Source organism: Bactrocera oleae, chromosome X (genome assembly GCF_042242935.1).
Source record: "Bactrocera oleae isolate idBacOlea1 chromosome X, idBacOlea1, whole genome shotgun sequence".
NCBI classification, from domain to species: domain Eukaryota; kingdom Metazoa; phylum Arthropoda; class Insecta; order Diptera; family Tephritidae; genus Bactrocera; species Bactrocera oleae.
In genome coordinates, this window is record NC_091541.1 from 35,229,276 (window position 1) to 35,252,653 (window position 23,378).

The 23,378-nt window shown below is 36.9% G+C and overlaps 1 protein-coding gene and 1 long non-coding RNA gene across 4 annotated transcripts; one reads left to right on the forward strand and one right to left on the reverse strand.

Annotated features, from left to right (window-relative positions):
* On the reverse strand, nucleotides 1–3,131 carry LOC138858028 (uncharacterized). Of its 2 annotated transcripts, none has more exons than XR_011397312.1 (5): nucleotides 2,893–3,131; nucleotides 1,670–1,936; nucleotides 520–586; nucleotides 285–425; nucleotides 1–208 (listed from the first exon to the last, which is right to left on the reverse strand). It is a non-coding gene; the product is annotated as an uncharacterized lncRNA (long non-coding RNA). The 2 variants fall into 2 exon arrangements; XR_011397311.1 differs by having other exon boundaries at nucleotides 285–443.
* On the forward strand, nucleotides 1,675–23,074 carry apolpp (retinoid- and fatty-acid binding glycoprotein apolipophorin). Of its 2 annotated transcripts, none has more exons than XM_070112485.1 (11): nucleotides 1,675–1,795; nucleotides 2,210–2,292; nucleotides 4,897–4,926; nucleotides 5,036–12,180; nucleotides 12,257–12,477; nucleotides 12,539–14,657; nucleotides 14,729–14,849; nucleotides 15,250–17,535; nucleotides 17,607–17,727; nucleotides 22,549–22,777; nucleotides 22,855–23,074. In XM_070112485.1, the coding sequence occupies exons 2-8, from the start codon at nucleotides 2,220–2,222 to the stop codon at nucleotides 15,570–15,572; spliced, it is 10,032 nt and encodes a 3,343-aa protein (XP_069968586.1). In that variant the 5' UTR covers nucleotides 1,675–1,795; nucleotides 2,210–2,219; the 3' UTR covers nucleotides 15,573–17,535; nucleotides 17,607–17,727; nucleotides 22,549–22,777; nucleotides 22,855–23,074. The 2 variants fall into 2 exon arrangements, with proteins under 2 accessions (XP_069968586.1, XP_069968587.1); XM_070112486.1 differs by having other exon boundaries at nucleotides 4,900–4,926.
* The last annotated feature ends 304 nt before the right edge of the window (nucleotides 23,075–23,378 follow it).

Below are 23,378 nucleotides of genomic sequence, written 5' to 3' on the forward strand. Positions count from 1 at the left end.
TTTTTAAAAATTTGATTTCCATAGCTCTGTGAGCCTATGTATTTAAATGCATTTGTGATTTGAAATATTATATTTGTTTTAACTTATTTCAAAGGATCAATGACCATGAATTGCGGTTGTAAAATGAGACGTTTCTGAGAATTAAAGGAATTATAAGGTATAGCTATATGTATAATCCATGACAACGAAAAAACGTATCTTCGGGACTCTGAAATTAGTAGTTTTTATGTTAACAACGTAAGTATAAAAATATAAAACAATGTATAAATATAAAATAAAAATACCTTTTCCCTTATACAAGTCCTTGATTGATGGTCTCAATATAGTGTCTATGTAATACCAACAGGAGACATGTACACATGTATATAACACATTTTCAAGCAAATATTGATCTCATGGAGTACCAACTCGTGTAAAAAATTACCCTGCCGAAAAATGCATTGCTAGAAAATCAGTTTAATTCTTAAATAATAAATATTTTGCCCAATTCTTTAATTGTAAGAAAATGTAAACCTTTACCTCGTTGCAAATTTTTAACAATAGTGCTATCCGATCTCTCGATTCCATTCGATTATCTGCAAAGAGGCTTGATAAAGAACAAGATAAAGTAATAAGTGTAAAGAAACTCCTAAGTTCCAATTAACTGAATTTCCTTAGAAGGTTGCGATGTTCGCATATATATTATATAATATTATACATGTGTGCTATATATTCTTACATGTGATTATAAAAAAACCTCCGATCATACATAGGCCTAATTTTTAGTGCTCAACTTTTTCAAGACTTTACAGTGAGAGTTTGAAATTTTAGTAAGTGACCAAAGGCATACATTTGATACAAATTATAAATGTAGTTGCGTCTGTGTGTATGTAGAATATTGTCGCAAAATTTTTTTTTCCCTCATAAAGTCATGGCTGCTTGAACATACTTTTATATGCACATATTTACATACCCAGCAGTTTATCAGAAAATAAGCAAGTTTCTAATTAAAAATCCACAAAAGTTTCAAGATTATATTAAATATAGAACCATTGTCGAACTGTTATCAGACTTGTCAGATGATCGAAATCTAACAATTGTATATAAAGGAGGCAATCGGCTGACTAGTTGGGCTTGTGATTCATACTAGTAACAAAGTATTCTATATCTATTCAATTTTACTGCAGGGTATTTACATATACATTTATATATGTGATATGATGATAGAATAATACTTGTGCCTGTATAGTAAAGCACTAACTTTAATTTGGTATAAGTGGAAGCAATAACGTATGTGTGTATATGCAATGCAGTGTTGTTATGTGCATTCTACACATTTACTCACATATTATCATATGTCATATCGAATCGAGAGGCACCCACTAGTCATAGCACAGCCCTAAGATTTGACCCCTAGTAAGGGAAATATATAAAAAATTATGCTTGTGTGTGTAATACACACAAACACATTCATAAATGTCAACATAAAAATATAAATGTTTGTATTAATCATAGTGGCCTCAGATTGAGACGCTCACACAATCACGGGCTCATAAGGCAAACGCCGGCTCTAATTCTTTAACTTCAAAATTATATTTACTGAGGTATTTTTTTATATTTATTATTAAAATGTTTTCTGCGATGCAGAAAGTCTATATAAGGGATACAAAATGACAAAGTTATGACTTACTTTCAAGTTGTCGTTGCATCCGGTGCCGGTAGGAGTATTCGCACTAAAATTTGCTTAAAACCGAGAATAATCTGAATGAAAAAAATCTGAAAACAGTCTAAAATTAAAATTAAATTAATTTCGAAGGTACATACAAATATTTATGAATCTGAATGGTTTGTCGTGATCGTTTGTCGTGTTGGCAAAATAATAACATTTTTGAATTCTTGAAATCTTTTCATAATTATTCTTTTTTGTGTTCTTTAATGATCAGCAACGAAGATTAAGCTGAAATTTTCAATATGAAAAAAACAATGTGAAAGAGCTATTCATCAAAATATGTCAAATTAAAGTTTAAAAAATTAATTAAATTATAAATATAAATAATAAATAAATAAAAATTAATTAATTGTGTTATTTAAAAATCGTTAAGTGTTCAAAACAAAAGTTATATAATATATATTCAGTGAATGCAACAAAGAAAGTAATATTTTAAAATATTTATTTAAAATTTGTATCTACAAAAGCGCCAATACTTATTTAAATTTATTTCAAATATAGGACTTGGACAATGCGAGCGGTTATTCCTGGCCTTCTTAAGGCAGTCTCATTTTGTATTTTAGTCATTAATGCTGCAAAAGCAGGTAAGTTAAATCCACATAAAGCAACACATAAGATGCACAATTTCAAACATATGTGTTTTTGAAATTCAAACATATCTTAATACGAATTAATTAAAAGAAAATGTAAATAACAAATTTTGGGTTAGGCAAGATTTATATGAATAGTTCAATACTAACCACCGTTAATTCAGTCTATTGTAAACTGTACTCTTGAACTAGTTGTAATTCCTATGGTCGTATATGTATATCATATATAATATTACAGGGCTTTGAGTATGTTTATTCAGAGCTTTAAGCGAATTTTTTTTATTGCATTCGACTGCATATTCAACATACGTTCTATAATACATATAATAAAAAACAACCGAATAAATTTGGGATAATACAAATTTTAAAGGAAACAACAAATCCTGCATTACAAGTACATTCAAATTTCATAAGATGTGTATGCTATCTTTTGTGGAACGGATTTAACATTACCCCATATCTGAAATAAACTTAATATCAACCTTTCGTATAAAGAGCTGCGTAATAATTGGAAAAACCTTGGCGTAAAAGATAAAATAAGACTGGGTGTGCAGCACAGTATAGTTAACAGTTACATTATGGATGCATACTCACAATTGGATTGGATCATATAAGATGAGAGAATTCCAGATCCGCTTAAGTTTTTTAAAATTGCTTTTGATTTACATAACATAATAGGCACCTGCACCCATGTCCCAAACGTTATAAATATCCTCTTATTCTTATAAATGCGCACGCATTTCCCAGCTTCTCTGCTTTCACATGTGCACAACACAGAGTTCGTCTGTCATTGATCACATACCATGCGAGCACCAATCACAAATCAGTATACATACAGACGCTACAGTATGTTTAACAATGAATGGAAAATCGATTTTTTAAACTATATTTTAAATAAAAACAAGTAAGGAAGGGCTAAGTTCGGATGTAACCGAACATTTTATACTCTCGCAAAGTCAAATGGTATACTCGTTTGAGTTTTCTTTGTGGATTGACTGATATTTTCGGTAGAAGGTCAACTATAGGCAATGGGGTCCATATATTTAGTACTTAGGGGTTTGAACAGTTTTGGTTCGATTTAGACAATTTTTGGTCTGGTGGCATACTTTAATTGCATTATTCACGCAAAGTTTTACCCCGATATAATCATTGTTACCTGATTTGCATAGTGGAAAGTGAAAGAATCAGATGGAATTGAAAATGGTGTTACATGGGAAGTAAGCGTGGTTGTAGTCCGATTTCGCCCATTTTCGCACTATGACATAGAAACATGAAAAGAACGTGCACCGAATTTGGTTGAAATCGGTTGAGCAGATCTCAAGATATGGGTTTTCACCTAAAAGTGGGCTGTGCCACGCCCACTGACTAATTTTGAACGCGGTTCCTATAAAGCCAATTTATACCATCTCAGAGATAAAATTTAATGTCTCTGGCGTGTTTAGTGCTTGATTTATCGCGCTTTTAGTAGTTTTTAATAGTACCGTTATATGGGGAGTGGGCGGAGTTGCCACCCGATTTCAACTATTTTCACACCGTCAATAGAAGTGCTAAAAACATTTGCTTCTAGTGAATTTTGTTATTATAGCATTAGCGGTTTAGGAGATATGCACATTAAACCTATTAGAGACGGGACCACGCCCACTTTTTTTAAAAAAGGGTTAACTGCAGATGCCCCTCCCTAATGTGATCCTGTGTACTAAATAACAGTCTTGTATCTTATTGCGGAGTTTAGTTATGGCAAGTTATTTGTTTTTGATTAATGGCGTTTTGTGGGCGTGGCAGTGGTCCGATTACGCCCATCTGCAATACCAACCGTCTCACGTACCAAGAAACATGTCTACTAAGTTTCATAAAGATATCTCAATTTTTACTCAAGTTAGAGCTTGCACGGACGGACGGACGGACGGACAGACAGTCACCCGGATTTCAATTCGTCTCTTCATCCTGATCATTTATATATATATAACCCTATATCTAACTCGATTAGTTTTAGGTGATACAAACAACCGTTAGGTGAACAAAACTATTATACTCTGTAGCAACAGGTTGCGAGAGTATAAAAAAATTCATAAATTTTATATTTACATTTTACTATTACTATTTCCGAGTTCGAAGTGTATACATATATAAATGAACTAAATCTTTACTCATAAAAATTAAAAAGTAATGAATGCTACTGAACTGAAATCATATATGAAATATGCTGGCGTAATAAACGTTACAATCAGAATCCTGTGCTCAACCCCTGTGTAAAATAGCAGATTGCATCCCTCCCGGCTTAAATCTTAAGCTTGTTAAAAATCTACATTTTCTTCCGTCTTTCACCAAAATTAAAAACTACAACTTTCAACTTGATACAAATAGCATTTGAGCATTGTCTAGCCCATAAAACACTCATCAATCAATTAAGCTATATAATAACCTGTGTGTTTTTAAAAGTGGATAATATAATGACTTTATAAGAAAACTGGTAATAAAAATTATGATGTGGAAAGTAAGCTTAGAAGAATTATCCATAAATTTTTCCTAATATTTAATGAATTTGACATCAAATACTATCTCCAGAATTTAATATGTTTTTTCTTTCTTTTCCTACAGTAGATATTTGCAAAAGAGGATGCCCTCAATGTAAGTACTCACATACCTACAATAGCTAAACTAATAGTACTTTTGAAATTTCGAGATAAGGGTATGTTGGCTAATTATAATGTATATATATTTACCGTTTCTCGTTTAGCTGATGGTGAAACCCTAAAATTTCAATCAGGCCATCTTTATGAATACAATTTCGATTCAATATTGGAAGTTGCCCTTGGCACGGACTCAACTACAGCTGCAGATGATACAAGCTTAAAGTTGATCGGAACAGCTAAGGTTTTCGCTGAGGGCAATTGCGGATATACGTTGCAACTTAGTGCAGTCAAAGTTTCAGCTACCAAAGAAGCCACCGAAAAGAAGATAGTACAGAACATTCAGAAGCCTATACATTTTACTCTGGTGAATGGAAAAGTGGAGCCACAATTGTGTTCCGATCCCAATGATAACCAATATGCTATAAATATCAAACGAGCCATTATTTCTTTGTTACAATCTAATACAGAGGATGGTACAGAAGTCGACGTTTTTGGCCAGTGTACCACTCACACATCGGTATCGAATGTTGCAGGGTCACAGGTTGTAACCAAAGTACGTGATCTAAATCATTGCAGCTACCGAGAGAATACTCGCAGTAGCTTAATACATGGGGTTGTCAACCAGGCTGCCGGAGTCAAATCTGCCCAACTTTTTAAGGCTAGCTATGTTAAAGAATCAATAATATTGGATGGTGTTGTTGAAAGTGTTCATTTGGTTGAAGATTATAACTTTGGTGTTGCCGAAAATGATGTGAACAGCATACGAGGAAAAGTTATTACAAATTTGAAAATAAAAAATGTAGCGGGATTAATTTCTGTCGCCCCACAAACGGGAAACCATGGTGTTTCGATAATTTTTCAAAAACCTGAAGTATACGCTACCAAAAATTTAGCAGCTTTAAAAACGGCTTTAACACAATTAGTCATTTCACTCGATTCATATGTAAAGAAGGATAGTGCCAAAGGCTTTATTGAACTTATACATTTGATGCGCAATGCTGACACAGATACTTTGCTTGAATTGGCTGTTGTTCCCCACCCGAATACCGTTTTGACCCGCAAAGTCTATCTAGATGCTTTATTCCATACTGCCACTTCTGAATCGGCCAAGGCTATATTCAAGCAATTTAACAAAATGAATGAGCAAGAAAAGCTTATTGCCATCATTTCATTAAACCTTATTCAAACGGTGGACAAAGATACTTTAAATCAAGCAATTACCTTGCTGACACCAACTGCATCAAAACACGTATATTTATCAATTGGTTCATTGGTTTCGAAATACTGTCAATCTAAAGCATGCGTGCAAGGAGACTTAGACGTTATTACAAAAAAATTTGTTGATAATTTAAAACACTGCAAAGCTAACACAAGGAAAGATGAAGATCGTATTGTAAATGTATTGAAAGGAATCGCTAATATGAAACTTACAGCTAGCAATTCTGTTCCTGCCTTAGCTGAGTGTGCTTCACCTGGGCGCTCAAATAGAATACGTGTAGCAGCTCTACAGGCTTTCTCCTCAGCCAACTGCGATTCAGTACTGACACAAAAAGCTTTAGCTTTACTCCGCGATCGAAACGAAGATTCTGAGCTAAGAATTGAATCATATTTAGCAGCTATTGAGTGCCCAAACGCAAATGTGGCCATCGAAATCGCAGATATTGTCAATTCAGAAGAAGTTCATCAAGTTGGTGGTTTCATTGCATCAAGTCTTAGAGCGATACGCGATTCAACAGACGATCACCGTGCCCATCAGCGTTATCATTTAGGTAACATTCGTATTACTAAGCATTTCGCAAAGGATCTAAGGCGATACAGTTACAATGATGAAATATCTTATAAAGTTGATGCCCTTGGCATTAGTGCAAGTTCAGACTACAAACTAATATACTCTCAACATGGATTCCTACCCCGTTCAGCTACATTAAATGTTACTGCAGAAATTTTCGGAACTAATTTCAATGTTTTCGAAGTTAGCGCAAGACAAGAAAATTTAGAGAATATTCTGGAATATTATATTGGACCTAAAGGCTTGCTTAATAAAGATTTTGAGGAAATAATGAAAATGGTCGAAGAGGTGGGCACTTCTGGTGATAGGACTCGTCGCTCAATTGCTGATGACACATCAAAATTCTCAAGGAAATACAAAACATACGGCAGCAAGAACATTCAGGATGTCAACCTTGACTTATCGCTAAAATTCTTCGGCTCTGAAATGTTTTTCCTTAGTTTAGGTGATCAAATACCTAGTTCATTAGATGATATTATCAAATGTGTTTCTTCAACATTTGATAATTTGAAAAAGGAATTATTATCGTTTAGCAAAGAGTACACTTTATATGATCTGTTTCTTGATATAAATGCTATATATCCCACTGGTCTCGGTATTCCTCTCGAGCTGAATACACAAGGTTTCACAGCCAATAAATTAGAATTCGGAATCAGTTTAGATATTGACAGTGTCATTGAACAGAACTATCTAGCCACTAAATATCAAGTTAAGCTTGTGCCAAGCGTTGATGTTAGTTTGAAATTACAACTTGGCTTTAACGCATATGCCTTAGCAACAGGCCTTCAAGTTGAATTGAATCTTCATTCAGCCTCCGGTGCTGACGTGAAATTCGACCTCACAAATGAGGGAAATGCCTTTAATGTAGACATACAGTTGCCACGAAATGAGTTGGAATTAATAAATGTAAATGTTAACCCCGGATTTTATATCACGGAACTTGATAAGCCAACAAAGGTGATTGCTTCAAAAAATAATAACAAACAGAATCCTGATAACTATCAAATGTGCTTTAACCAATTAGACATTATTGGAATTAATTTATGTATCGATGCGGCTGGTATTGCAATTGGCAAAGAAGATTCATCGAATTCTGCTGATATTTACAGTTTAATACATCCAGTTAGGTTAAGCGTCTACACAGAAGTAGAGAAGAATTACAATCTGCGTGGTTCATATATAGCACATACGAATAGTGGAAGTCAAGAATGGAAATTAGAGTTGAATACTCCAGGATCACGAGAACCCCATACAGCTACCACTACCTTTGAGGTTGGAACAAATCCTCGTATTTATACCAGATTAGCATTTGATACTCCTATATATCACTTTGCTCTTGAGTCAGGATTTAATAATGATAATCAGGAATTAGTATTTTTTGCTCAATATGAAGACAATGACAAAGTTAACCGAAACCGAATTGGTTTCCTCCGTAACGGCAATGAATATCGTCCCGTTGTTGAGATACAGGATAAAAATGGTGTTTCTAATGAAATTTTCGGTTATCGTCTGGATGGAAAAGTTTTTTTGCAGAAAACTGGTGACAGGCAAGCCAAATACATTTTCGAAAATTTACAAGTATCAAATAAACAAAATGATCGTGTTGTTCTAAATGGATGGAGTGAATTGGGACCATCCTGGTTAAACAACGAGTTACGAGTAGGTATTGGAAAGGATTTATACCTCGTCAAAAGCAACTTTAAAGTAGATAAGGGTGTCTATGATATTGGATTTTTCACAAACGATGAACGATCACCTCACAACGTCTATGGAGCCTCTGCTCATGTTGAATTAGCCGAACAAGTTTTCGTTGTACAATTGGTTGGTGCAGCTGCGTCTTGGAAAGTAGATATCAATAATGAAGTACAGTACACTATTTCTGAAGGTTCCAAGGATCTTACATCCAGCAGCTTTAAACATGATATAGCTCTTAAAAATAAAAATAATATTGTTGGTCAATTTAAATTGAATGGGCAGACCTCTGGTGGAAACAAATTGGATCTTGAAACAGAATTAATACGAGACAAAAGAGTTGCTGCCATTTCCGTAAAATATGATGGAAGACGACATACAAAAGGTGACTATAATCTTGAGGTTCACGGAAAATATAACAAACATTTTGCTGATATTATTGCCAAGTGCGACTTAAACGGCAATCGTTTTGTTATCGATAACTCTTTGGCAACCAGCTGGGGTACATCTGTTACCTTAAAAGGTGAAATAGGACAACGTTACTCTGCTCAGGATATATATATTGATGTTCACGGAGTAGCTCAATTCAACAAGAAGGACAAGCAGCTTCAATGGATTCTCAAAGTCATCGGTGCACCTGAAAAGACTAATAGTGAGTTAAAAATGTCACGGGATAATGTAGACATTTTGAAATACAGTGGAGAAGTGCAGCATCCACAGGATAAAATATCAGGTGCTAAAATCAATATATCTGCCAAAAATTTAGGGACTTTAAGAGGCGACTATAAAATAGCCAAAAATGGCAAAGGCGAAGCTAATGTAGCAATTGAAACATTGAAATCTGAACAAAAACACAAAGTTAATATAAACTCGAAATTTCAAGTTCAAGCACCCAAATATGAATTAGAAACCACCATTATTTTCGACGGTGAAAAGAAAATCTTCCTTAAGACGGAAAATTATTTAGATAAAGTGAAATTCGTAACCAAGAATTTGGCAGAGATTTCAAACAAAAAGGCTTCTTTCGATGCTAATGTCGGTGTTAAAGGAGATTGGCGCTCCATTGGAGAATTACAAGGAAACTTCGTTTTTACTATCCCCACCGGTAGTGTCGTAGACGGTAATGTTAAACGTAAAATTTCTACAAACAGTAAAACAGGCTACATACATGGGGATCTAGATGTACAAGTAAGCGAGACTCACGGCGGTAACAAACGTACTTTGGCTTACTCATCGCGTGTCGACAAATTCAATTTAAAAACAAAAGAAATCTCACAAAAGTCTCAGCTGACCTACACCGATATTGATAGCAAAAAATTGGAATTGACTGCTGATATTAAACATTTACCAAAAGATCAAAGCAAATTTATAGATATTAAATCCAACCTACGAGGTGATATACTCAGTATTCCTGTCGATGCCAACTTCGTAGTTGATGAATATGACAAAAAACACGCCGTATTCCGAATTGACATAAAGTCTGGAGGTGCATTTAATTATAATGTTAATGGTAAATATAATTTGGGTGGTATCGACAGTCCTGCAACTTTCGAAGTTCAGTGTAATATCCAATTGCCAAAAAGTACCATCCAATCAATTCAATTCAGTTCAAATGGTAAACTGGTCCAGCCTTCTTATAACAGCGGCACCTATATAATTGAACTGCATGTAGACGAACGTTTCGGCGATAATCAATTCTTACGCTTGAACACCATTTCGAAAGGTTCTCAAAAACAAGGAGCATATACTTTTGATTTGGAAACTAAGGAAATGCATGGACCATTAAAATTAGAGGGTACTTATCAACATGAGCATCAGGGAGATCTCAAAGATGATACTGCTAGCGGAAAAGAGCGGTATTCATTTAACTTTAACTATAATAATAACTTCGTTAAAACTGCCGCTGATCTTACTTATGTGGGGGTTGATACAGCTGTAGCGCATTATACATTGGACAGTAGTTTCGAATCAGCCAAAAATATTGATGTGGACTTACGTCTTCAAAAACTTGAAGTTGATGCATATGAGCTTAAGTGTCAGGCAAAGAGTGGTAATAATTTATATGCATCAGTTTCTAAAATTTATCAGTCACATTATAAAAAAGGACTTGATATACAAGTATCACTTCCAAATGGTAGTCCAATAGTTATTGTTGGTATCTTTGAAATCCTGGGTGAACACAAAATTAAAATTACAGTAGACGTTCAAAACGTCATTGGTTTAGATTTTACATCTAACGTCGAGTCATCACATCAAGCTATAGAGAATTTCTTTGTTAAAGCCAATTGGAACTCTGCAAAATTAAACCTTGAGAGCTATAATCTAGATTTGCGGTCACAAGATAAGTCCCTAATTTTCAATTTGAAAAATGCCAAAGGAGTAATTTTTGATGGCAGCGCTACATACACTCAAAAGAAGGAGAAGAACAAAACCTTTATCGAAGGCCAAGGACAAATGCAATACCATGGGAAAACACAAAAGGCAAATTTCCGTCTCATACATCACATCTTTGACATCAACGTAGACAAAGAAGTTGGCTTTTCGTACGCTCTAGATGGCAACTTTGGGCCCAAGAAAGGATTGTCCACCTTAAAGATAACGAATAAAGGAGTTGATGCCGAATTATCAATATGCGAAGATAAGAAACAATGCACAAATGTGCAGTTGCAATCGATTGTATCACAAAATAGTCAAGAAATCGATTCATCACAAAATTCATTACTAATTGTTATTGATTTGCGTGAACTTGGTTATCCATACGAATTTGAATTCCAATCAAAGGCTATTCGTCAAGGACTCAAGTTGCACTATAGCTTAGAATCGCAGATTGTTTCAAATAATAACTTGAAATATATGTTAGTTGCTGATATCCAGCCAACAAATTCTAACGTTCAATTAAAATTACCTCATAGAGAACTCTTACTAGAGGTGAAGCAGCAATTCCCAGAACAGGGGAAATTTTTTGGACATTATGAAAATTCTCTAGCCTTCTTCTTTGACAAAACGAATAAACCAAATGACGTCACACGTATTAAAGCTGTTGCAGATATAACTGGTAACGAACTCACGGCTATAAATTTTATTAGTGAAATCAAATTTGAACATCCAACAATTCGCCCATTGGCAATTTCGAGCAAAGTTGACGCTAACCGCCAGCAACAAAGTGTAAACAGTGAAATCGTTTTCGATATATTCCGCTTACCCGAGCAAAAGATCATAGGTTCCTTTCGAACGAAAAACACGCACCAAGGAAACAGCTTTAATATTACAACTTTCGAATCGCTATACTCCAAAGGCCTAGGATTTAATTACGAATTCAGCGGCCATACCGCACTTAATGTAGACTTGCAAATATTCAACTCAGCGGCAACTTTACATAGTGGTGCCTCAGATTTGAAGGTCTCAGCGAATGTCTACGCCACAAAAGATCACTGTGATTTGGCCGTTTATATTCTAAATGAGCCCATATTACAGGTCGCTGCCGACTACAATCACCAGAAATACGCTTTTAATACTAACAGTAAATTGCAACTTTTCAGCCAAGCTCCGATCGAGCTCATAACCGATTTTCAACCAACGGAAATGAAATTTATTGCTAAACGTAAAGGTCTTATTGATCTCAACGCCGATGTTAAACTTGGCAAAGAAATTAACCTTAATTTACAAGGCACCGACAAACAATTGTTCAGGGGCCGTATTGCGCTAGATGCACCGCACTTCTTGCAGACCTCTTATTCCAGTAACAACGAAGAGATAAAAACATTTTTGGTAAATAGACATATCTACATAGACAATATTTCTTAAACGCAATTTTTTTAATTTAATACACAATTTGTTTTCCTAGAATGTTGTCGAATCTGAGACCAAAAAGGATACAGAAGCAACAGTTCAGATAATAAAAAACAAATTCAAATATATACGCGAAACTGTCGACCAACAAGCGAAATTATTAAAAGATAGTACACCCGATCTTTCGCAACTGAAGAGCAACTATGAAGCGAACATCAACGAAATCGCTCATGCATTAGAGAACGATCCAGCTTTAAAACAGATCAGCGAAAGCTAGTAAGCTTTTTTTTAAACCTTCTTCAAATTTGTTCTATATCTCAAATTTATATTTTTTCAGTAAAAAAATGTACGCTAAATTGACAAAAATTGCTGGAGATTTGTCGAAGAGTGTTGCCGAATCCTATGAGAACTTATATAAATCCGTTGCAGAATTTTATATAAAATTAGAATCTACACTAAGAGAAACAGTGTTGCCAGCATGGGAAGACCTGTTGGTCACCACTTCTAACCTTCTTGGCGACTTGCGCGTACAATTAGTGAATTTAATCACTGAATTAGTCCAAGAAATTTGGATTGCTTTAGAACAATATGGACCAGCACTGAAAAATTATGGGAAAGCCATTAATGACTCATTGAAACCTTTAATTGAATCTTTCGAAGAACTTGTCAAAGCAGTAGCCGATGCAGTTGAAGACGTATTTGAGGAACTCAGAGAATATTTAACGAAACTACCAACCCTTGATGAACTGCATAGTGAACTGAAAGAGCAAGTGAAAAAGTTGAGACTTGTAGAGAACGCTTTACAATTATTGAACGATCTCTTTGACCAGCTGCATATTTTACCATTGACGCCAGAATCAATCGAATTCATAGAAAAATTGCGGGAATACACAGAAGCTAAGCTAACTAACAATCCAGTAAGTGATGAGCAAGTATTACAAGAACTAACAAAACTCTTGGTGAGAGCTCTACGTTCCATTTGGATTAACTTGAACGTCAACTCGCCTGTGGGATCAACTGAAATTTCAGACAATATAATTACTTCTCTATTAGGTATCACATTAGAATCATTTGACGTTATTGATAAACTACCAAGTATATTATCATTCCGCTTCAGTGTCTTGAATTTCTTATTAAATGAAAACTGGGAAAAGATTGTTAGCGAAAAATACCTTAAGTCATGGATTTTCTTCAATGATTTTTATCTACACGGCCACATTGCGGATGGTCATCAAATCTTCACATTTGATGGTCAGCATTACTCCTTCCCAGGAAGCTGCAAGTACATATTGGCTCAAGACAGTGTTGACAATAATTTTACTGTCGTCGCACACCTTAACAATGGCAAGCTTAAATTTATTACATTAACCGATCGTGACGGTGATTTCGCTGAAATTTCAGACTCAGGTGCTTTAAAAATCAATGGTAAAGAAACTGAGTTTCCTCAACATTTTAACGGTATTCATGCTTGGCGATTATTCTACACCATCTGGTTAAATTCGGAATATGGTGTTGAAATTATGTGCACTCAGGATTTGAAGATTTGCAATGTTAAAGTAGATGGTTTCTACACAAGCAAAACGCGTGGTCTCCTAGGCAATGGAAATGCAGAGCCATACGACGACTTAATTCAAGTAGATGGTACTATTGCTCAAGACTATGCTACGCTCGGTAACGACTACGGAATCGGAAAATGCGCACCGATAACTGCAAAACCGGCACATGCAATCGCTCGTTCAGAAATTTGCTCGGAGATATTTAGTTTAGAGTCTCCCTTAACGACAGGCTATATCTTTGAAAATCCCGCACCATATCGCGCGAGGTGTGATGCCGCTGTCACTGAGGCTTCCGAAAAGGAAAAAGAATCCGCTGCATGTCTAATAGCTACTGCTTATGGCTCAGCCTTGAAATTTAAAGAGATTCCAACTCAGTTACCATCTCGTTGCTTGAAATGCGCTGGTGCTACTGGACAACGTGAATTAGGCCAGGAGTTCACTGTTAAAATACCAAACAGTAAGGCCGATATTGTTTTCGTTGTCGACCTTGACATTAATTTGACTGTGCTTCGCAACTTGGTTGCGCCTGCAATATTGGAGGTACGTGACTCACTAAAAACACGTGGTTTCACTGATGTGCAAATAGGAGTAATTGCTTATAATGAGTCTCAACTTTATCCAGCTGTGTTAACTAGTGACGGTGGAAAAATTAATTATCAAGGCAATTTAGACAATGTTCGACTTAATGGCCCAAAGAACATTTGCTTACACTGCGTCTCACAGGAGGTGGCGGATCCGAAGGTTGTCGAAATATTCAAGGGCATTGAATCACTCTTCAGAAGTATCGTACCACAATCAGACGAAAAGGCGTTCAGATTAGCACTCAATTATCCATTCCGTGCCGGATCTGCAAAGAGTATTGTTGGGGTCCGTAGCAGTACTTTGGACTTCGTCAATTTGGTAAGAATTTTTATAATAAATTAAAGAAAAAAAATACGACAATAAATAAATTTTTTCGTCTCAATTTTAAGTTCAAATTGGTACGAGCTCACTTATCCGATGCAGCCACAAATTTCAATGGGGCTTTGTTACACCTGATCGGTCCAGTTAATGACCTATCTTTGGAAAACATTCCTAAAGAGAAACTAGTCGGTAAGAAAAATAAACAATTAGTTAACAAAAATTTTGTGACTTTACGAAACCACGATGAAAGTAAAACATTTTACAAATTGTATTCATACCACGTCTTTCATCTAAACCTATAAACTAATAATGGAAATGATAATAGTAGACAAGATACACCAATAAAATAAGAGGAAAAAGTATATTCTGTCCATATCTTAAATTTTCTAATTCAAATATTATATATAAATTTATATTTGTTAAATTAGTAGTTTTATCCGAAACTGATTTAACAAATGGTGTTTTTTGATTTTGTCAGTATTGTGGAAGTATTTTACGAATGATTTCGATTCAAAAAAAGTTTCCCTTAAAAATCTATCTACGAATTAATATAAAGATATGACTAAGAATAATAAAATCTCATTTTTAGGGTTTAACTCTCGTTTGATTGCTACATTAGACGGAAAAGATGCCAAAAAACGTCAAAAACTGCAATTCGGAAATGATATTGGCATCGATTTTGTTCTCAACAATGGTGGTTGGATCTTCACAACAGAAAACTTCGATCAACTGAAACCTAATGAACAGAAAAAGGCTCTTAACCAAGTGGTAAACACGTTAGCGGATACACTTTTCAGGACAGAAATAATTAGCCAGTGTGAATGTGAAGTGGCACACGGTTTGCATGCCCAGCATCGGTGTGTAATTAAATCGTCCAATTTCTTGCCGACCAAAAAGGTCAAGGCGAACTAGATTGATGATATACTATTTAAACTCAAATCAATATCTACAAATGAAAACAATACAACTAAAAATACTGATTTCAATAAAAATAGAAGAACCAAAAGCAAAAAATTTTAATTATTTAACTCCACGAATTTTACAGCAATTAACCTCTACGAAGTCAACCGGAAAATCGAAAACCATTATATTTAGTTTATAGTGACCGAGACTGATTACAGTCACTTTTGACAGAAATTGTAATTAATAATAATGATTGTAATAACCCTACTTTAGAAATTCAAAAATCGAGGAAAGTTCTATTTTATAATAAGAACATGTAGGGAAGGGCCAAGTTCAGATGTAACTGAACATTTTATACTCTCGCAAAGTCAAATGTTATACTCGTTTGAGACTTCTTTATATATTTTGCTGCATTTGCATAGTGGAAATGGAAAGAATCAGATCGAATTAAAAATGGTGTTATATGGGAAATAGGCGTGATTGTAATCCGATTTCGCCCATTTTCGTACTATAACAAAGGAATACGAGAAGAATGTTATGTACCGAATTTGGTTGAAATCGGTTAAGCAGATCCCAAGATATGGGTTATCACCCTACCACGCCTATTGTCTAATTTTGAACGTGGCTCCTATAAAGTCATCTTATACCATCTCAGAGATAAAATTTAATGTCTCTGGCGTGTTTAGTGCTTGCTTGCCAGCAACAAAGTGTAAACAGTGAAACTAGTTTTCGATATATTCCGCTTACCCGAGCAAAAGGTCATAGGTTCCTTTCGCACGAAAAACACGCATCAAGGAAACAGCTTTAATATTACAACTTTCGAATCGCTATACTTCAAAGGCCTAGGATTTAGTTACGAATTCAGCGGCCATACCGAACTTAATGTAGACTTGCAAATATAAAATTCAGCAGCTTTACATAGTGGTGCCTCAGATTTGAAGGTCTCCTTCCCAGAAAGCTGCAAGTATATATAGGTATATATAATTTTACTGTCGTCGCACACCTTAACAATGGCAAGCTAAAATTTATTACATTAACCGATCGTGCCGGTGATTTCACTGAAATTTCAGATTCAGGTGCTTTAAAAATCAATGGTAAAGAAACTGAGTTCCCTCAACATTTTCACGGTATTCATGCTTGGCGATTATTCTACACCATCTGGTTAAATTCGGAATATGGCATTGAAATAATGTGCACTCAGGATTTGAAGATTTGCAATGTTAAAGTAGATGGTTTCTACATAAGCGAAACGCGTGGTCACCTAGGCAATGGAAATGCAGAGCCATACGACGACTTAATTCAAGTAGATGGTACACCGATAACTGCAAAACCGGCACATGCAATCGCTCGTTCAGAAATTTGCTCGGAGATATTTAGTTTAGAGTCTCCCTTAACGACAGGTTTTTTTTTTGATTTGACCTTGAAATTAAAAGAGATTCCAACTCAGTTACCATCTCGTTGCTTGAAATGCGCTGGTGCTGCTGAACAACTTGAATTAGGCCAGGAGTTCACTGTTAAAATACCAAACCGTAAGGCCGATATTGTTTTCGTTGTCGATCTTGACATTAATTTGACTGTGCTTCGCAACTTGGTTGCGATTGCAATATTGGAGGTACGTGACTCGCTAAAAACACGTGGTTTCACTGATGTGCAAATAGGAGTAATTGCTTATAATGAGTCTCAACTTTATCCAGCTGTGTTAACTAGTGACGGTGGAAAAATTAATTATCAAGGCAATTTAGACAATGTTCGACTTAATGGCCCAAAGAACATTTGCTTACACTGCGTCTCACAGGAGGTGGCGGATCCGAAGGTTGTCGAAATATTCAAGCGCATTGAATCAGACTTCAGAAGTATCGTACCACAATTAGACGAAAAGGCGTTCAGATTAGCACTCAATTATCCATTCCGTGCTGGATCTGCATAGAGTATTGTTGGGGTCCGTAGCAGTACTTTGGACTTTGTCAATTTGGTAAGAATTTATATAAAAATTTACAGATAAAAAATACGACAATAAATAAATTGTTTCGTTTCAATTTTTAGTTCAAATTGGTACGAGCTCACTTAACCGATGCAGCCACAAATTTTAATGGGGCTTTGTTACACCTGATCGGTCCAGTTAATGACCAATCTGTGGAACACATTCCAAAAGAGAAACTAGTCGGTAAGAAAAATAAACAATTAGTTAACAAAAGTTTTGTGACTTTACGAAACCACGATGAAAGTAAAACATTTTACAAATTGTATTGATACCACGTCTTGAATCTTAACCTATAAACTAGTAGTAGACAAGATACACCAATAAAATAAGAGGAAAAAGTATATTCTGTCCATATCTTAAATTTTTAAATTCAAACTTAGGAAATCAAGGAATGTAGGTGGGTAGGTAGGTAGAGTGGCTGTCTAACGATGCACCTAGGACTATAGGAGGCCCATTGTGATACCACCGGGACTAATGTTCCCTCACTCTATCGTCTCCTCTCTGAAACAACCTGTGCTCCTGATGAAGTTCATCAGTACAAATAACTTTACATTAGAAACTTCTGATACGTCGTCAAGGAATCCACGACCGATAGTTGCGATTTTTTTCCTGTATAGAGCTTTACATTCGCATAGAAGATGCTTTACAGTCCCCTCTTCTTTTACTTCTTGACAGCTTCTACAATAGTCGTTGTATGGTACACCTAGCCTGCTGGCATGTCTACAATTTAGACAGTGACCTGTTAGTACTCCTATCAGAGTTCTTATATCATTGCTTTTAAATTTTAGTAGAAGGTTTGTGCGACTCATGCTCCATTCCTGAAACGTTAGTCTGCTGGTTGAGCAGGTTACTGATTGTATCCAAATGATTGTCTTATTGATTGTCTGGTAAACGGAAGGCGATGTTGGTGTCTAATGTTACGCAAAAGACACCACTTCCCACTCGATTATCCAGTTTGGATCCATCCCTGTAGATGCTAATTCCTGTATTCCTGTCCGCCTCGTCCCTTCTCCACTCCTCTCTTGTGGGGAAGGCAATATTGTGGACCGAATTTAGTTTCAGTTCTATTGGATTGCGGAAATCCGTGGATTGGGGTAGGAACGGGAATATACTGAGTATCCTAGAATGTATCTTGTTGCATGCGACTAGTTGGGAGGATTCCCCCAGTCTAAAAGCTGACTTTGCTGCCACTTGCTTACAGAACAGGTCTGTTGGTAGTAAATGTAGAATGACATTTAGAGCCTGGCTTGGCGTTGTTCTAAGATCTCCACTAATGCATATACTGTATCTGTGTATACTTTCCTTACGCTTTACCGCGTATTTCTTTTCCATTATTGGCCACCATACCAATATACCGTATGTCATGATTGGTCTGACAACTGCTGTATAGAGCCAATAAGTTACCCGAGGCGTTAGCCGCCATTTGGGGCCAAGGTGTAGAGTGCTGTGGCTGCTAGCATCCAAGTTTTGTTTCCATGAAAGCTTCCTGTCTAAGATTAGTCCCAGGTAGCTTGCCTTATCTCCAATTGTTAGTCTGCAACCATTTATTAATGGCGCCGTAACTTCTGGAGCATTATGTTTTCTGGTGAACAATGCTAGCTCTGTCTTACCAGCATTTTAGTTTAATCCGCACGCTACTGGTTTGCGAGAGTATTCGGGAATTTGCCTCTGACCGATACTGCCACATCGTCAGCGTAGCGCACAACACGTACCCCCTTCTTTTCTAGATTCAACATCAACTTATTCATTGTCACGATCCAGAGAAGTGGGGATAACACGCCTCCTTGAGGTGTACCTCTTTGGACAGATCTGCACATCGTTGACGCTCCCAGCGTTGAAATTATTTACCTGCTCGTGAGCATCTGTTCAATTAATTTTCTGAGAGGTTCAGAGATGTCCAGATCCTTAAGCGCACTCAGTATGGCCCTAGCCTGGATATTATTGAAGGCTCCTTCTATATCTAAGAAGGCAAATAGAATGTATTCTTTAACTTCCAGAGATTTTTCAATCTCCGCCACCACAGAGCTTAGTGCTGTTTCTGTGGATTTTCCTTTAGAATACGCATGCTGCGAACTAGCCAACTTTTCTGGTTTCAGTTTGTTTCTTATATGTAATTCTATTAGTCTTTCCAGCGTTTTTAGAAGGAATGAGGAGAGGCTAATTGGCCTGAAGTCCTTTGGCTTGTATGCAAGCTTTTGCCTGCCTTTGGTATGTATATTACCTTGACTTCCCTCCAAAGCGAAGGTATATAGTTTAATTGCAGCGCCCCCTTAAGAATAGCAATTAGCCAATTCATTATGTAATTCTGTGACTGCTGCAATTGAGCCGGAAATAGACCGTCTGATCCCGGCGACTTAAAGGGCTTAAAACTATTTATTGCCCAGCGTACGTTGCTTTCTGACACTATGTTTATAAGAGTGGAGTCCATTTCTGCTCCACTGTCTTGAGTATATTCAGCAGTATAGCTTTTAGAGCTGCCTGAGAAGTAGGTATCCATTAGTAGCCCCAGGGACTCTTCACTGGATACCGTCCAACTTCGCTCTGGCTTCTGAAGATAACTGATACTGTGCACCGATTGTGCCATTATTCTCCTAAGTCGAGACGCTTCCGCCGTGTTCTCGATATCATTACAAAAAGATTTCCATGAATTTCTTTTTGGTCTCCTAACTTTCTTTTTGTATGACCTAAGGAGGTTGTAATAATATAACCAGTCTGACTCGCCTTGGGATTGCTTAGCTAAATTGAACTGCTTTCCGCATTCTTTCTGTATCTTTTTAAGTTCTAGAGACCACCAAGGAGCCTTATTCTACCCCTACTTCGTGTTATTGGACAAGCCACTTCTAATGCTGCCGGCACGATTCCGTGAGTCGATTAACGAGGATATCTAGATCCTCCTTGCTATTGGGCTGAAACGGTAGAATCATAGGGATACGTTTTTCCAGCTCTTGCATGTGCACCTGCCAGTTCGTTTTCCTATGATTCCTAAAGTTAATGCCTCTATCGGCCCTTTCCTCTATTGTACATTCAATATATCGATGATCCGAAAAGCAATGTTCTTCGAGAACCCTCCATTGGGTTACCCTGTCAATTAGTTCTTCCGACACAAGTGTGATATCCAGCACTTCTTGTCGGTTTCTTGTAATAAATGTTGGCATGCTTCCCTTATTACACACCAGTAACTAGCAGGTAATTAAAGAGACACTCACCTCTGTCATTGATATCTGTGCTGCCCCAGATTGTGTGATGCGGGTTACGTCACCGCAACGTTCCAAAACCAAAATAAGCAATGATGACAAACTACAAGTTTGTTGGAGCCAACGACCCAATTGCACCAATAATTTCGATTTCGTCAGAATGACTACAAATGCATTTTTAGCAACGTAAACACAAAGTGTCAGCAACCCTTATTTCCTAATTGTATTCTCAACTTTCAAATTCATTCGCATTACCAAATCGCATATTTAGCTAAGTAAGCATTATTGTAGAATATAAGCGAATAATTGTAATATCACACGGGGAGAATGTAAAATAAAGTATAACCATTCACAACAATCAAATAATTGTTTTTTTTTTGGTTCCCGCTGGTACATTCGACCTAATTTGCGCGCTTGAGTCGCATCCAAGTATCGTCATGCACTTGGATGCCTCACTATCCCGTACCACCTCTTTTACCATCAGAGGTGGCACCAGGTCTTGCTCGTATGGCATATACCACGACACCAGCCGGTAACTGCTTGTGCCCGTTTCACAGCTTACTGCTGCTGTGTCGTTGTTACAGCAAGCTCAGACCCGGAAGAAGAACAGATCCATACCCTTGCCCTTGGTCTGGATGGTATGTCCTTTTTTTCCACTGCTACCAATTTTGCCCCGGGTTATACCTCTCCCACCTTGGCTATAGCAGTTTTGTATAGAGTGACCGATCTCTCGTCGTCGCAAGCAATCATTTTGATCTGGCCCTGGTACCAGCCGGCATCTGTGCATGACGGTGGCGAACCCGGATTGCTTATTAGCACTTCTAGTACAACATTTGTCAGCGCAGCCTGCACCCATTTCCATTGGGCTCTGGGGCTTATTCCTTCGGGATCTCCCTCATTCAGAACGCCAATGACAATTCGGTCCCGGGCCACTTCTGCAAATGATTTTGCGGGCGTTACACCCTTGGTCTTCGGCCTCTTGGCTGACGGCTTTGCCTCTTCAGCTGACCTCTGTCACTTGGCTGCCTTTACCGGCGGCTCCAACTTGAAGTTGGGTATGACTACTCTCGCGCAGTCAATCGATGCTTGGAGCTCCTTCGTTAGTTCCTCTCTCGTTGGCGGCTTTAGCTCTACCAACCTTAGTAAGTATGCGGCGCGTCGTCTCTCCGCATACTTTGCCTTTGACGGGTCCTGCATGCTAAACGCAGGCCACTCCCTGGCAGATGCACTTCCAGCAGCAGCCCCTTTGGCATCTCCTCCCTCCCCCTACTTCTCAGCCGTATTTTGGCTACAGGGTTTGGGTGTGGCTGCCTCCGGCGCTACCACTTTCTGTGGGCCAGCTTTAGCTTCTGCCCCTTTACTAGTGCTTGCCTTATATTCTGGACCAAGCTTCGCTCCTGTCCTCTTAATGCTTGTTGCCGAGCTCACTCCAAACGCTGCTCTTATTTGGGAGCAACTAGCCCCCTCCGGCTTTTTTCTGGAGATCCGGGCTCTTTCCGATTTTTGTTTGTCAAACGGAAAATCGAAAACCACTATATTTAGTTTATAGTGGCTAAGGAAAAACCGGGACTGATTACAGTCACTTTTGAAAGAAACTGAAATTAATACCGAACTTAATGTAGACTTGCAAATATTCAATTCAGCTTTACATAGTGGTGCCTGAGATGAAGGTCTCAGCGAATGTCTACGCCACAAAAGATCACTGTGATTTGGCCGTTTATATTCTAAATGAGCCCATATTACAGATCGCTGCCGATTACAATCACCAGAAATATGCTTTTAATACTAACAGTAAATTGCTACTTTTCAGCCAGTCTCCGATCGAGCTCATAACCGATTTTCAACCAATGCAAATGAAATTTATTGCTAAACGTAAAGGTCTTATTGATCTCAACGCCGATGTACAACTTGGCAAAGAAATTAACCTTAATTTACAAGGCACCGACAAACAATTGTTCAGGGGCCGTATTGCGCTTGATGCACCGTACTTCTTGCAGACCTCTTATTACAGTAACAACGAAGAGATAAAAACATTTTTGGTAAATAGACATATCTACATAGATAATATTTCTTAAACGCAATTTTTTTTAATTTAATACACAATTTGTTTTCCTAGAATGTTGTCGAATCCGAGACCAAAAAGGATACAGAAGCAACAGTTCGATAATAAAAAACAAATTCAAATATATAGGCGAAACTGCCGACCAACAAGCGAAATTATTAAAAGATAGTACACCCGATCTTTCGCAACTGAAGAGCAACTATGAAGCGAACATCAACGAAATCGCTCATGCATTAGAGAACGATCCAGCTTTAAAACAGATCAGCGAAAGCTAGTAAGCTTTTTTTAAACCTTCTTCAAATTTGTTCTATATATCAAATTTATATATTTTCAGTAAAAAAATGTACGCTAAATTGACAAAAATTGCCGGAAATTTTTTGAAGAGTGTTGCTGGATCCTATGAGAACTTATATATAATAAATCCGTTGCAGAATTTTATATAAAATTAGAATCTACACTAAGAGAAACAGTGTTGCCAGCATGGGAAGACCTGTTGGTCACCACTTCTAACCTTCTTGGCGACTTGCGCGTACAATTAGTAAATTTAATCACTGAATTAGTCCAAGAAATTTGGATTG